The sequence below is a fragment of the Uloborus diversus genome, chromosome 1 (genome assembly GCF_026930045.1).
Source record: "Uloborus diversus isolate 005 chromosome 1, Udiv.v.3.1, whole genome shotgun sequence".
In the NCBI taxonomy this organism is placed as follows: domain Eukaryota; kingdom Metazoa; phylum Arthropoda; class Arachnida; order Araneae; family Uloboridae; genus Uloborus; species Uloborus diversus.
In genome coordinates, this window is record NC_072731.1 from 159,440,369 (window position 1) to 159,454,872 (window position 14,504).

General features: G+C 31.2%; 1 protein-coding gene across 1 annotated transcript in view; it reads right to left on the minus strand.

The window, feature by feature from the left end:
- Positions 1-14,504, minus strand: part of LOC129222461 (uncharacterized) — a gene marked incomplete in the record, with an annotated part of 75,991 nt that overhangs the window by 7,050 nt on the left and 54,437 nt on the right. Inside the window, 5 exon segments of the mRNA XM_054856978.1 lie at positions 2,316-2,402; positions 3,460-3,518; positions 6,963-7,093; positions 7,227-7,287; positions 10,906-11,187. Of these exon segments, the coding sequence (XP_054712953.1) occupies positions 2,316-2,402; positions 3,460-3,518; positions 6,963-7,093; positions 7,227-7,287; positions 10,906-11,187 (620 nt within the window).

The following is a 14,504-nucleotide window of genomic DNA, read 5'->3' on the forward strand; positions in this document are numbered from 1 at the left end:
TTATCAGGAATATCTAATATATTTCTTAATGATTATACAAAAACAAAAAATGATTGCCATTCTAATAGCAATAAAAGAAAGTTATGTACTTTGACCAACTACCAAGCATAATTAAAATGAAAGGCAAATTTTCGTTGACAGGAAAGAAAGTTAACAATAAAAATTGACAGTTCTAAAGGTTAATATGTTTGAAAATGTAAGATTTAGGTCATTTTTAAAGATGAGTCTAATTGAATTTATTTCAACTAATTTTATGCGGAAAGATTTTAAAAAAGGTACCTGTGTGACACGATGTGTAAATAGTATACATTAAAGCACAAGTATGTTTAAATAGACCTTTTCAGTTTCAATAGTTTTAAAGTACTGTGTTGAATGTACGAAATCGATAGGGGGTGATTTTGAAATATATTCATAAAAAAAAAAGTCCTAATAGATATCAAATATTTTAAACTGATCAAAATGCGTTTTCTAATTTTTCTGAGTTTATTATGAAATATGAACATATACAATGGTTATATATTTATTAAATATATAATCATAATAAGCCAACAGGTTTACACAGCATAATTTTTCAAACAATGTACTGTGTATCGCAAATAATTTCATCCAAGTGTTTGCTATTAAAAACTTAAAAGTACTTTAAAGACAAAAATACGAATTTCATTCTTAACAACTTTCAAGTATCATAGTGACTGTCTCAAGTGTCATATTAAGGATTTGAATTGGTTAATTAGAAACCTCATGTGATTACATTTCTAATTTCTCATGAATTTTTTTTTTCCATAAAATAGTTAAAGAGGCAGTTATATCTCAGATTTCATATGAAACTTGGCTGGAATTCACATAAACAACCATTATTGCAATTAATAAATGTGTTGGGGAATTATGTTCAAACTCCTCTGAACTTACATTTTTACGATCATTGTCATTGTTTTTTAATATTCAAATTTTTGAAAACTTGAGAACACAAACCCTTAGTTTGTAGCTTATGGGTACATTAGTAACTTTTGTGCTTATTAGTTTTGTCACATCGTTAGTAACAGATTATCACTGAATTTGTTCAATTTTAAAGCTGTTTTATGCTATTTTTTATGTTTGTAAATAAAGTGTGTACTCTCGAAATGTGTTATGTATTATTTGAAAAAAAAATTTCTCACTGAATTTTACTCTATTCTTGAACGTTCTGGTTGAAATTTTCAGATTATTTCGACCAAATAAGATTAACATAATCATAAGCAAAAAGACGAAATTTTGTAAAATCAGGATCTTACTTCTAAAATGTTAATAAATTTTAAAAGGTCTGAGAATTTTCGAAGTTGGTCATTTTAAACACCAAATTTAAACTGATCAACTACCAAAAGATTTATTTTCAGATTATTGTATCTCACAAATTTCAAAAATGTAATGAATAATCTGTTTTCTTTATTTAAGTTTTGACGGCAGTAATCTGAACTTACAGCATTTTTGTCGCACTCAATTAAAATTTAAAAGAATAATTACAATTCAAAACATAAAAAATACATATGTTAAATACTTAAATGTATGATAATCAAAAATACCATTGCACTATTTACATTGCTTTCTGATCTTTTTTTCAATGAAATATGTATGAGAACTATTGTTTGCTGTGTATATGTCAAAATCAACTGAAGATACTGAAGTTTTAAGACTTTCGTGCTCCATATCGAATTGTAAGTTTGAAGAGAAGGGATGAAGCGCTTAAAAGTATGGGATCACGTGGATTACACAATTAAATCTTGAAGCAGGCCCGGTAGAAAGAGGGAAACCGACTGCCTTCACGATGGCCCCGCGCAGGCCCGCCACAGACTTCCTTCCAGAATTTCTTTGAAAACTTACTTTTATTTACTATAAAGAGATTAACCTCACTGCAAATATGCAATCATGACGGATAATGAGAAATAGTCTGGGGAAGAATATATCACAGGTTGAAAGCCACTGAAGTTTTTGATTAAATGCATAAAAATAAATCTAGATGGGTGCAGAAATGTAGCATTACTCTTATCCCTTTCTTTTTGAATAGGGAAAATGCCTTAACATTTTTAGAGTATTTCTTGTAACAAATTATGTAAAACCAGATTCATATAAATTTAATATTATATTAAAAAGTATAATACATTTAAAAGTACGAAAAGCAGAGGAGCAGTTTTAATGAAAGTTAAAATAAACTCGACATTTTTAAACTTCAAAATTTTAATTTATTTTAATCTGAGACATGGCATCATTGTATTAATTGAAACGATTTTAATACTGAGATTATATCATTCATAGCAATATTAGTGAGGAAATGTCATTACCCAAATCAGTATAATCTCCGTTGCAAAAGCGACGTCTTCCACCAAAGTTTAAATCAAACTTGGGAGCAAGTGGATTATCATTACCCCCTACAAATAAAATAATTAAAATGATGAGCTAATAACAATAAGTACATCAATGATAGTAACTTACTTTAATGATGGTAATTTACTTAAATTTACAGTAATTTAATTAATAGGTTTGGAAAACAATAATTGGAAAAAAAAAAGAAAGTAAAAACTTTTTCCAAAAAATCAAAAGTAGTTCATTAAATAACATACAGTTGTAAGTGCTGCAATTACTGTCTTAAAATAAGAAATAATTTTTTTTTTTTAAACAGATTTCAAAAAGAATAGGGTCATTAGTTTAAACAAAATGTGTGTGTGTGTTTTTTTTTTTTTTGCAGGTTAGCTCATAGAGTCTCACTTACTGAACTGGATTGATAATTACTTTTTTCATGGATAGGGGGTCTAACATTGGCCCCGTACATTTGCTTGACTATTTGTTCATTAGAAAAAAAGGTTAAAAAACAGCAAATTTCATGTAATTTCTCTATTAAATGATTAAATACAAAACCCATTGTTAAAGAAAGTGGTTGCAAGAAAACAGTAATATTAATCATAATTTTGAATGAAGGATTCTTGGAAGCAAACATGTAAAAATAATGCAAATGTGAGGTAAATATTTCAGTTTCAAGTCACCTTACCTTTTGGTGAGTCCCCTAAACTTTATGGTGAGTTTCCAAAAAATATATATTTTTTTTCCAACTACAGCACTATAGTTGGCATAAACATAACTGGGCAGCACCGTAATGATGTGATTGGGATCTGCCTAGCCTTCACAATGCTGCCAGGTTAGGTTTGTCCCGATTATAGTAATAAGAATATGGGAGACCACTGTCCGATGGTGATTTTTAGAAAGTATCTTTTTCTTTAAAAATATACTTTCTGAAAGTTCAATTGAAAAATTTTTAAGCATAAAAACTTGCTTAACTTGCAAATCTCAAAATTCCTAAAAAATATTGAATACAGGACCCGTTTTTTTTATGTATTTAATTCAACTCCTGTGCATGAGCATTGATATACTCATACATGACAATAACAGTTAACCAAAAAAGAAAACTTAAAAAGGAATATAACTAATTACTTTCAATTGCTTGAAATGCATCAGCTTTCCGTTTAAAGGTCACAAATCCAAATATTTTTCTGGAATAAAAAGAAAATGTAAACACTAAATAAGAAAATTAATTACATTTACAGCTAAATAACAAAGTGCATCTCAAAACTGAAATGATTATCTTTGAGCTAGTTATGTAATTTGAAACTCGACACTAGGGCTGGGCGATATCAGAATTTTAATTTTGTGTTATATCGCTCTCCAAATACCAATATTTTCGATATATTGATATATTTAGAATGTTAAATTCAACATTTTATGGGGGGGGGGGGGGCTGCACAGCAGATACAAAATGCAATGCCTATTACATATATTAGTATTTGCAACAGAGAAAAGCCATAGGCCATCTTTGTGAACAAATATTTCAGCTACTTATTCTTATATAATAGATACAGCAATGATGCTCTTGTGTGTGCGGGGAGGGGGGGTATACCACATAATAATTATACCACAAAAACCTTTGGATAAATTACTTTAGAATAACTATGGTTTTTTTTATATAGTGGGTCGCAATTCTTCAAGAAAATGGGGGGGGGGGGGTAAAATTGTAGGGTAACATCGCAGCTGGGAGGAATGAGTGCCCCTAGTTACATCATCTGCATATTGAGATCTGCAACAGAGAAACGGCATATTGGACATCTTGTCCATCGATTTATTCGAATAATTATAATAGCTAAAACAGGCGTGCCTATTGGGGGGGGGGATAGGGGGATCTTGATGTTGAGTATACCATTGCACTTGGGGGGCGGGGTGAGCAATTATGCTATATCATCTGTTTATTAGCATCTTCAATAGAGAAAAGCCATTGAACATCCTGGATGGTAAATATTTCAGCAGTTTATGCGAGTAATAATAGCAAAAGCAGTATGCAAGAATAATAATAGCTCTTGTAGGGAAGGGGGTGGGGGAGGTCATGAGGCAGACAATGCCATTGAAATTTTTGGAGAAGTTTTTATAATGATTTCAATTTCTTTCATAGATGTAGGAGTTTTTTTTTTTTGTTTGAGGAGGGAAGGGGGTGATAAAATTGAGGTGAATCACCACACTTGGGGAGGGAAGATGGGTACCCCTAGCTCCATCATATACATTATAAGATCTGCAAAACAGAAAAGTCATTAAACATCTTGATAAGCAGATAGTCCAACAATTTAGTCGAATAATAATAGCTAGAGCAGGGTATCCATTTAGCGGCGTGGTGGGGGGGGGGGGGGGGAGAGTGGTCTTGCAGACTTAGATAAAATGAAAAGCTTTCTGCGAACACAAATTCTAACTGGAAAATTTTCTACAAATAATTATTTTGCCTAACTCACCCTTGAATAAAGAATTAAATTTATATTCAAATATGAAAAAGGCCAAAAAAAAAAGTTCTGAAAACAATTATTTATTAATTTTTTTACAATAACATATAATTTGTGCTTAATTTTCACCAACTGAAGAAAACTGCCAAAAGCATTATTTTTTTCACACGTGTGTTTTAAAAAGGCTTTTGGAGAAAGGCATCCACAGAAATAAACTGGGATTTTTAAAAAAAATTCCTTTAATTTTTTTTATTTATTTATTTATTTATTTATTTTTTTTACACATTTTTTTTTTTATTAATGTTGGCATTTGACAAAAAATTTCTGCAGAGCCAAAATTTTTCTGCGAACGCGGTTTGCGCGCTCGTCTATATTATGCAAGACTGGGGTCTTAAAGTTAATTATAACATTGAAAATATTAGAGAACGTATTTTAAAAGGATTTTAGTCTTTTAAGAAGGGATCTTTTTTTTGGGGGAGATGTTTGGTAAAATTAAAAATGAGGAGGGAGGTAAGCACATATTGGGGATTGGCAGCCTTAGCATTATTATCTTTTTTTTAACATCTGCAATAGAGAAAAGTCTATGGAAATCTTGAAATGTAAATATTACAGCAATTTATTCTAATAATAGCTAAAGCTGGAGTGCCCAATTGAAGGAGGAGAGGGGGGAGGGCACGATGCTGACTATACCACTGAGATTATCACAGAAGTTATTTTTAAAGGATTTTAGATTCTTCAATAAGGGAGCCTGTTTCTTTCTTTTGAGGGTGTGGGGGTGCTCTGAAAAATTGAGGGGTGCTGTCGCACTTGGGGAGAAGGGCTTCCATAACTTTTTTCCTTTATTGAGATCTGCAATAGAGAAAAGTCATCAGACATTTTGAAAGGTAAATATTAAAGTAGTTTACCCCAATAGTAAAAGTAATTTCTAAAGCAGGGATGTGCCCAGGGGGTGGGGGGCATGAGGCAGACTCTATTATTTGAAAGAATAAGAGATGTTATTTGGAAAGAACTTACTCTTTAATAGAGGATCCAGTTTTTTTTTTTTTGGGGGGGGGGGGGGTCTGGTAAAATTTAGGGGGGACAATGCGCTTGGGGAGAATTGGTACACCCAGTTATATGATCTGCAGTAGAGAAAAGTAACCGGACATCTTACTCTCCAAAGATTTCAGTAATTTATTCTAATAATAATAGCTGAAGTAGGGGTGCTCCTGTGTGGGGAGAGGGGGGGGGTCATGCGAGAAACATTACTACTGAAATTTTATAATGAATTTATTTTAAACGGATTTTAGTCTCTCAAAGGGGAGGTCGAGTGTTTTTTTTGGGGGGGGGGGGGGGCGTTAAAATTGAGGTGGTTATCTTTTTTTTGGGGGGGGGGACGCTTGGACATATATCTATGCATATCAAGATCTGCAATTGATAAAAGTCTACAGTAAACAAAAGTGCCATATTTGAAGCCTATTTGGAGTTGGAGTCCTAGCTCCATATCTAAAAGTGGAAGCTGGAGCATCAAAAATTTTTTCGGCTCCAGGTCCCTGATAATAATGCATTAAAAACACCAAATCATTTGAAAACAACACTCATCTTTTCCACATACTTAATGCATTTTATTTTCTGGCTAAAATTTTGAGCAATCAATTCTGTAAATGAATAGAAATAGAAAATATTTGTTTCTTAAAGTTACACAAATTAAATCTCATTGTTAAATTAGGAAAAAAAAAAGAAAGAAAAAAAAAACATTAAATTAAAACTGAAATTTTGAAGCATGACAAACAAAAGAATAAATTCCTTAGATTGCTACTTTGTTAATGAGACTTTGAAAATTTTCTCTTATAATAATAAAAATTTGAAATGTAAAACACATTCTACTGTGTCTTAAATTGACATGTAGGAGCAGAATTCTTATTTAATTTTTTGTGTGTGTGTGTGTGTGTGTGTGTTTTTTTTTTTTTTGAAGGGGGAGGAAACAAAGAACTCCAAAATTGTTAGTTTGAATATGTGCCAAATATTGTAAAATAAAAAAATTTTCATGACTAAAAAAAATCACTCAAGATAACCTAATCACAAAAGAATACATACACGAGTTCCAATTTATATAGAACATGCTCATTACATTAAATATCTTAAATTACACTATGATTTTACAAATACAAATCTTAATAAATTATAAATACTTACTGCACACAATTAGTAATTTTTGATTTTATCTGAACATCTTCTATAGGACCAAAGCGACTAAATCTTTCTGTTAACATTTTAACAGTGTAACCAGGCGGAATATCACCAACATAGAGCACACGCCTTTCTTCCTATAATAACAATGTAAAAATTAGAGAGGAAAAAAAAAAGAAAAAAAAAAACAACTATAGAATATATACACCAAATGTTTCAAAATGTTATCTAACTTGATAATAAAAAAGCAAAAGAGAAAAAAACACTTACAATAGCTTCAAAGTTCTCCCTTTGGTCAATTTGATATCTGTGAGTATTTGAGCTTGATGAGCTACAATAAAGAAATGAAATCAATATGATACATTTATTGAAAAAAAAAAATCAGACTGTAAAAGAAAAATGTGTTACCTTGTTTTATAAAGAGAAATAAAATCTAAAAAGTGTCTTAATAATTTTATGTATTAAACTATGAGACAATTCAAGAAAAATTAGATATAATAAAGTATTTTCTTGAATTTTGGAAACAAATAAATATTTCACAATGACCCCAAAAGCAGAATACTTAACGATGTTCTGCAACGTAAAATCATTTGACCAAAATTGTTCTGCAAGTACTGTAAGCATAGTATACACAAGCAACCAATAAGACCTTTTCCACAAATCTGGAGCTGTAAATGAAAATTGCTTCATACAGGAGATTTTTTTTTCTTTCAGTTTGTAAAACTTCACTCTTGTTATGCATTTCTGTGGAACCTAAACCGATTGAGATTCTCCAAAAAAATTTTATATGTTTTCTAAAATGTATAGAAATAGTAAAGAGTAAAAATACAAAATTTTATAAAAATGCGAAGCTAGGAGTCAAATTACGTTTTGTCGGTTAATTTTACATGGCATGAAGGAGCAATTAAAATAATGTTAATAAAAAAATAAATTAGTAAAATAATAAATAAAACGAGTCGAGTTTGGGTAGCATATAATAAAACACTTCAAAACTTTCTAAATAACTGAAATATTTTAAGAATGCAAAAGGATCAATTTTTTTTTTAAATTACACCTGCCAACGTCCTCTTGGACATAAGGTGCCTCACAGTTCAATACAATGATGTAGTAGTATAGCGAGAAAGCTCTTTGAAGACGACATCCTTGAGCATGTCGAGAAGAACAGGGCAATCAAAAAGATGCTCCCCTGTCATTTGCATAGCCCCTTCACATAGTGGGCACAGCGGAGAATTGGCCAGTCTGATTTTAAAAAGATGGATTGAAATATCAAACAAGACACGCAATTTTTGGCGATGGACGTGTTTCAATGTTGGCATGTTTCCAAAACATACGTTTATGGAGGAAATGCAGTGGTGAAGATCGATTGGGAAAAATTAGGAAAAGGGAAACCAAAAATGCTAGAAAAATCAGAATATTTTCAGATTTAGAATGTTATTTTCTGCAGAAGAATGTAAATTTAATTTCTGCAGAAAATTCGCAGAATCTGCTAATTTTCCACGAAATCTTCCAACAAAAGATAGAATTTTGCACAAATTCTGAAGATTTCTTTAATTTGAAAGTAAATGTACAGTTCCTGCAGATGATTTATTGAATTCAACATTTTTTGTGAGCTTTTTGCCAAATTATTGTAATTTCCAAGAATTTTAGATTTTCTTCTAATTTAAAGAAATCTGCAGAATTTGTGCAAAATTCTATCTTGAGTTGGAAGATATTTGCAGAAAACCTGCACCTTCTGCAGAAATTTCTCATAAATCCATAGAACTGCTGCAGAAATTTGTTTTGAGATTTTCCTCATTTCTGAACCGAATTGCTCTGCAGCTAAGGCATTCTGTTCCGCGATGTACGTCGCAAATTTAGTAGTATTCTGCTTTGGGGACAATGGACTTTCAGTAAATATTATTGAGCCTATTTTATCATCCATGTTTTTATAGAGAACTGAAGAAACAAGTTGAAAAATGCTCGAGTTATTGCATGAGAGGAATATATCATAATAGTTCTTGCTCTAGTTAATAAGAGTTTCATAATATACTTTGGTCCATGGTTCCCACAAGCGGGGAACCAGGGGTACCACAGCAATGAAGCTCAGCTAGAAAAAGGGCCCGGATGCTCCCCCCCTCCTCCGGAAAAAAAAAAAAAAATTGAATTTTGACATTCAAATTATGTTTTTCTCAATCACGAGTGTGTGTATGTAGGCATGTGTGTTTGTGTCTGTGCGCAGGCATGAGTATGTGCATATGTGTAGGCATGTGTGTTTGTGTCTGTGTTCAGGCATGAGTTAGTGTGTGTGTGTGAATGCAACCTGTACATGGTTTTCGCTAGAGGAGCAGCTTCGGGAGGGGGCCGGTCGACGGTGGTGCTGCAGAGGAAGGCGGGGGGGGGGGGGGGGGGAAATAAAATCATTGGACAGTCAAAACCTTCAAGTGAGAACAAGAAGCAATGTGATTGCTCAAAAAAAAAAGGTTAAAACCTACTTTTGCATACTTATTGGCAAAAATGGGCAAGGTTGTGGAATAAATGTGGGGACATGTTTTTGACCAGCATTAAAATCAGTCGAATTTCAATGTTTTTGTCTATTTGAAAGGATTTGATTTTTTTCTACTTTAAAAAAAAAGTTTACTTTATTTTATTCTTGAACCTACTGGAAGACCACATTTGTTATGGAATTAGCAAGCCTGCTAGCTAAGACAAGTGCATGTGAATGAGGGGAAAAGGAAAATTTTAACATGCGTGTTTTGTTCATTTCAATGAGTCTCTGCATAATTTAGAAACTAATGCACATCTGAAAGGGTCAAACTAGCTTCTCTGCAAACTAATACATACGTACGCTTCCACCTTTAAACCTGACCTTTACCTTGCCATTTCATTGGTGGTCAAACAGTACATTCACACAAATTTAATTAGAAAATTACTTTCTATACATTAAATTATAGTAATAGTTCATTAAAAAAAATATGCAACAAATTTTTATTTTTGATTGACATAACTGTAACAACACTGCTATGGACAGGCACTAAGTACAAAAGAGTTTTTTTGAAGAAGTGTGTTATTGGTTCCCCATTAACTTTAATAAAGTGTTAGAATTTTACGTTCTTGAAATGTTTTATTTCCAGCAAAAATCAAATATGAAAGTTTGTACAGTAAAGTTTAAGTATTATAGATGACAAAAATGCAAAAAAAAAAAAAAAAAAAGTTTGTAGATACTACTATTTACTTCTCTAGAGAAGAATAATATTTAATGTTAACCATGTAATTTTTAAAAATCCAATGAAGAAAAATTAAAACTTCCAAGCTAGTTTACAAAATTTTGATATTGATATTTCAGCATCTACATACTTTTATGTTTAATTCTAACAAATAATTTATAATATATTAATGCATGCAACTTGGTATACAATTGTTGGTATACAGTAACAAAGTTGAAATTCAATTTGAAAGATTTCTCGAGCAAAAACATTTTGTTCCGCAAATGATACTTATTATCAATATCAATAAGATTGTTTAAGCTTTTTAATTTTCAATATCAATTATAATTGTTAAATGTGTTCTTAATTAGGATGCATAATATAAATTAAAAATGCTCAGCAGTAAATAACAGGATGAACTTTTAAAAACTTAACAAAATAAGAATATTATAATAATAAAATAAATATTAATTTTTAATGGTACCAAAAAAAGAGGAGCACTCACATTGCTTTAAATTTTACATTACTGAATACATGTGTTCAGAAAAAAAATCTTGTCTAACAGTTAGTGCTCTCATTTGTGCATAAACATTTTCTAATTTAATATAGTTTTTCTAGAGAGAAGAAACACATAACAATTCTAGGTGAAGCAAAAATCTAATCTCATCACAAACACTGGAACATAAAAAAAAAAAAAAAACATTTCAGAACTATTATTTGCTACAGATAGTAAATAAGATATTTAATATTTTTAAAAACAAAATTACCTTTTCCACTTTGAACTAGATCTGTATTTTTCTGAATGACTAGGGCTTCTTGAGCGAGAGCGAGAATTGCCTGTTTTGTCCCGACTGAAAGACTTGGACAGTGACCTATAATGATTATGATCCCTAACAGTTGGGGAACTACTTTGACTGCTTGAGCTGCTACCAGACACATTCCTACATCGAAAATTGTCTTGATTATCAAGCGGACATTGGGGAGAATTTTTAGGACTTCCAACGTGGTTTTCGTAATTTGTACATGAAACGGCATCAGCTCTAAAATGCCTGAACAGAAAAGAAGAAAAAAAAAAGATCTAAATGGTGGCAATACAAAAAAATAAGGTTTTACACAAATTCAACAGCATGTAACTTGAATCAGCAAAAGCATTGGTTAATTCAATTTATAGGCAGCACATTTTAAGCCTACATTATTGTACATATCATTGCCTCAGAGCAACAGTAAGGTATCTAACCCCAGTAATAACACTTAGATATCCTATTGTTACTCTGAGACAATATTCAGGGTTCATACACTTGTAGTTAAAAAAAATTCCCAGACCTTTTGAGGTTATTTTTTAGAAAATTACAGGTTACTCGCTTCTTTCAAAATTAAATTTAAGTAACAATATTTTCAAAATAATCAAAATTGTTTTAAGTAGCAATGCATAGGAACTGAAACTTTTACACTTGTAGATTTAAAAAAAAAAATCTTGAATTTTTTAAAATTTTTCCTCTCACAATTTAAGTTTTTTTTTTTTAAACATTTTGTAAAAAATTGTTTTTATTTGCTTATTACTTGCTGAAAACAAAGTACTTTCAACTTATTTCAGCGTTTCTTTGATGCCACATGTCTTTGCATATTAGCATTTTGCTGAAATCGTGCAGCAATCTTTCTCCACTTTTGGTTTACAATTATTTTTATTCTCTAACTAGCCGCATTGCCTGGCTTTGCCCAGTCTATCTTGAAAATAACCATTGTGTCAAGTGAAGTATATTCAATAACCAGGCTTAAATGAAAGAAAAAAAAAAACCCATCATGCAAAATCCCCCCCCCCCCCCTCCCATACAATGACGACAGATTTTAAAATACTTGTAAGAAATTAAAATAAAATGAGAAAGAGGGATTTAAAAGGCGTAACCATGGAAACACAAAATAAAATAAGTTTAAGAATTGAAAATGAAGAAGATGGAAATAAACAATGGATTCCAAAGTGTTACTGTGGAAACGCAAAATAAAATGGCTAAAAACTTGAATAGAGTACAGATTTTTGAACTTCGTTTAATTTGTTTGAAACTTTCGACCATAGGTCGAGTTAGATCTGGAGTAAAAAAAGCAGCTCTTTCCAATGGTGTTAAAAATCTAATGGTGGTCTTATTTCTTTGTGAGACAATTCCTTCACTTTTTACTGATAGATTTAATCAGTGAATAAATTTCAGCTAAGCCTAAACAAATTTGAGCTAAAAAAGCAAATGACTCCCGCCGTAATTAAGTTAGAGCATTGAAACTAATTGCGTAGAACGCGGAAAATTCTACTCATTTCAAAGATTTATAATATTAATATGTGTAAGTAATTTTTCACCTCCAAATTCAGGAATTTATGTGAAAATTGGGCCTCAACTGGAATAAAAAGAGAACTATTCATTGATTTTTTTTTTGAACTGTTCTGCAAACCTTTTCAGGACTTATTGGCCGGGTAGTTCTCGAGTTTTGCGAGTTGAAACACACAGACGCTTTTTGGAGACTTCATTTTATACTATGTAGAGATTAGCATGTAACACAAAACATATTGAGCAAAGTACAAAGCTTTTTTTCAGTATAAATATGATAAATTTGTTGCATCGATGGGCATACTATACTTCTTTTGCATATAAAGGATGCTTACATTAAAATTAAAAATTTTCTCTTCTAGAAAGTAATTAATTTTTAAAAATTCATAATTAATTGCACATTTACTTTCAATAGTTTACATTGAGGTAAACATTAAATTATGTTTTTGTAAATTTATGTCTACTTCCATCTTGCAAACAACCAAATACGGCGATTAAGTAAAAAATTTAAGATAATAAGTAGATTTTTGAATTTGTAGCATAAAAGTAGTTTTAAATCATTAATAATCCTTAAAAACTACAATTAAGACAAGACCATCAGTTTTTAGCACATAAGCTTCTAAATCAATTAGAATAAAAAATGCTCTGGAGATAAAATTTCGCATTTTCCCATAAAATAATTACGAATTATCCAGAAAAAAGGGCACATTTTGAGTTGTTATCAATAGTTTGCATTGCAATAAACATCCAACGTCGTTTCCGGATTTTTAGGCGCTTAAAAAGTCTTGTGTAATGCCATCTTGGGAATGACCAAATATGGCGGATACGACAAAAATTAAGAAATAATTTTTTGAATTCGTAGCATGAAAAAAAATTAAAAATAATAAATCTTCGTGAAACTACAATTCAGTTGAAAAGTTTTAAGCACATTTGGCAATGAGGATAAGATTAAGTTTTAAGAACAAAGTTTTTCATTTCTCAAGAAAATTACATATTTAAAATTAAAAAAAAAAAAAATTGCAGCACATTTTGTGTGAGTTTCATTAATTTGCACTTAAAGAAAACATCCAATTCTGCTTTGTTTTTGGAAACTTAGGCATTTAAGCATCGTATCTACTTCCATCTCATGAATGACCAAAATGGCGACTGGGTTTCACACGTAGCTGAAATGACTTCTCGATTTAAAAAAGAAAGATTTTCCCGAGATCGACCCTACCATCCGCTGACTTTTGATTTGGATGAAGTAGTAAATTGTCTTCTCCCCTGTTGAGTTTGTGCATAATTCCTGTTCATCCTAGGAATTTTTTTCTTGGGAACTATTGAGGAGCAAAAATGACATCTGAGAAAGTTTTTTTTGGGGGTCACCCCCCCCCCCTTTTTTTTATTATTGCCAGCGTCATTTTGCCTCAAAACTTTTAATTTTTTTCAGGAAATATCGATAAAAATGATTAGATCTAGATCTCATAGTACAAAATTCCCTGGGAAAAAATTTTTTGGGGGCAAAATTGGAAATTTCCCTGACATTTTTAACTATATCATTTTCCTTGACAATTCCAGGTTTTCCCGGAGCGTACGAACCCTGAATATTCGCAACTCCAGAGCTTGAACACGCTATTTTGCGGTGAACAACACTAAAGAAGGAGGTAAAACAATCCATTCCATGTGTTTTCTTTGGGGTAAATTATAGGCTTCAGACAGTTTGTGATGTAATGTAATTTCAGAGGCATAGAAAAGAAAGCTTCCCACAAACACGATGAAAAATTACTGTCATTTACTAAGCGTCAAAGCAATTATGAGTTATGGCGTGTGTTTCTTTTACCTTTTTCATCCGCCATTAGACAGTGGCTGCAGTGCCCCCTATAGTTTATTGGAGTTGCGAATACATAAAGTGTTTAGAGTATCAAAACCAGCTCAATGCAATTTTTAAAATTCTACAGAAGAGACACAAAAAAAAAAAAAAAAAAAAAAAAAAAAACATTTCATGCGATGCCTACTTAATTATTCTCAAAGATTTTTTTTTTGTTAGAAAACATTTGTGAACAGCTTCTTTTTTA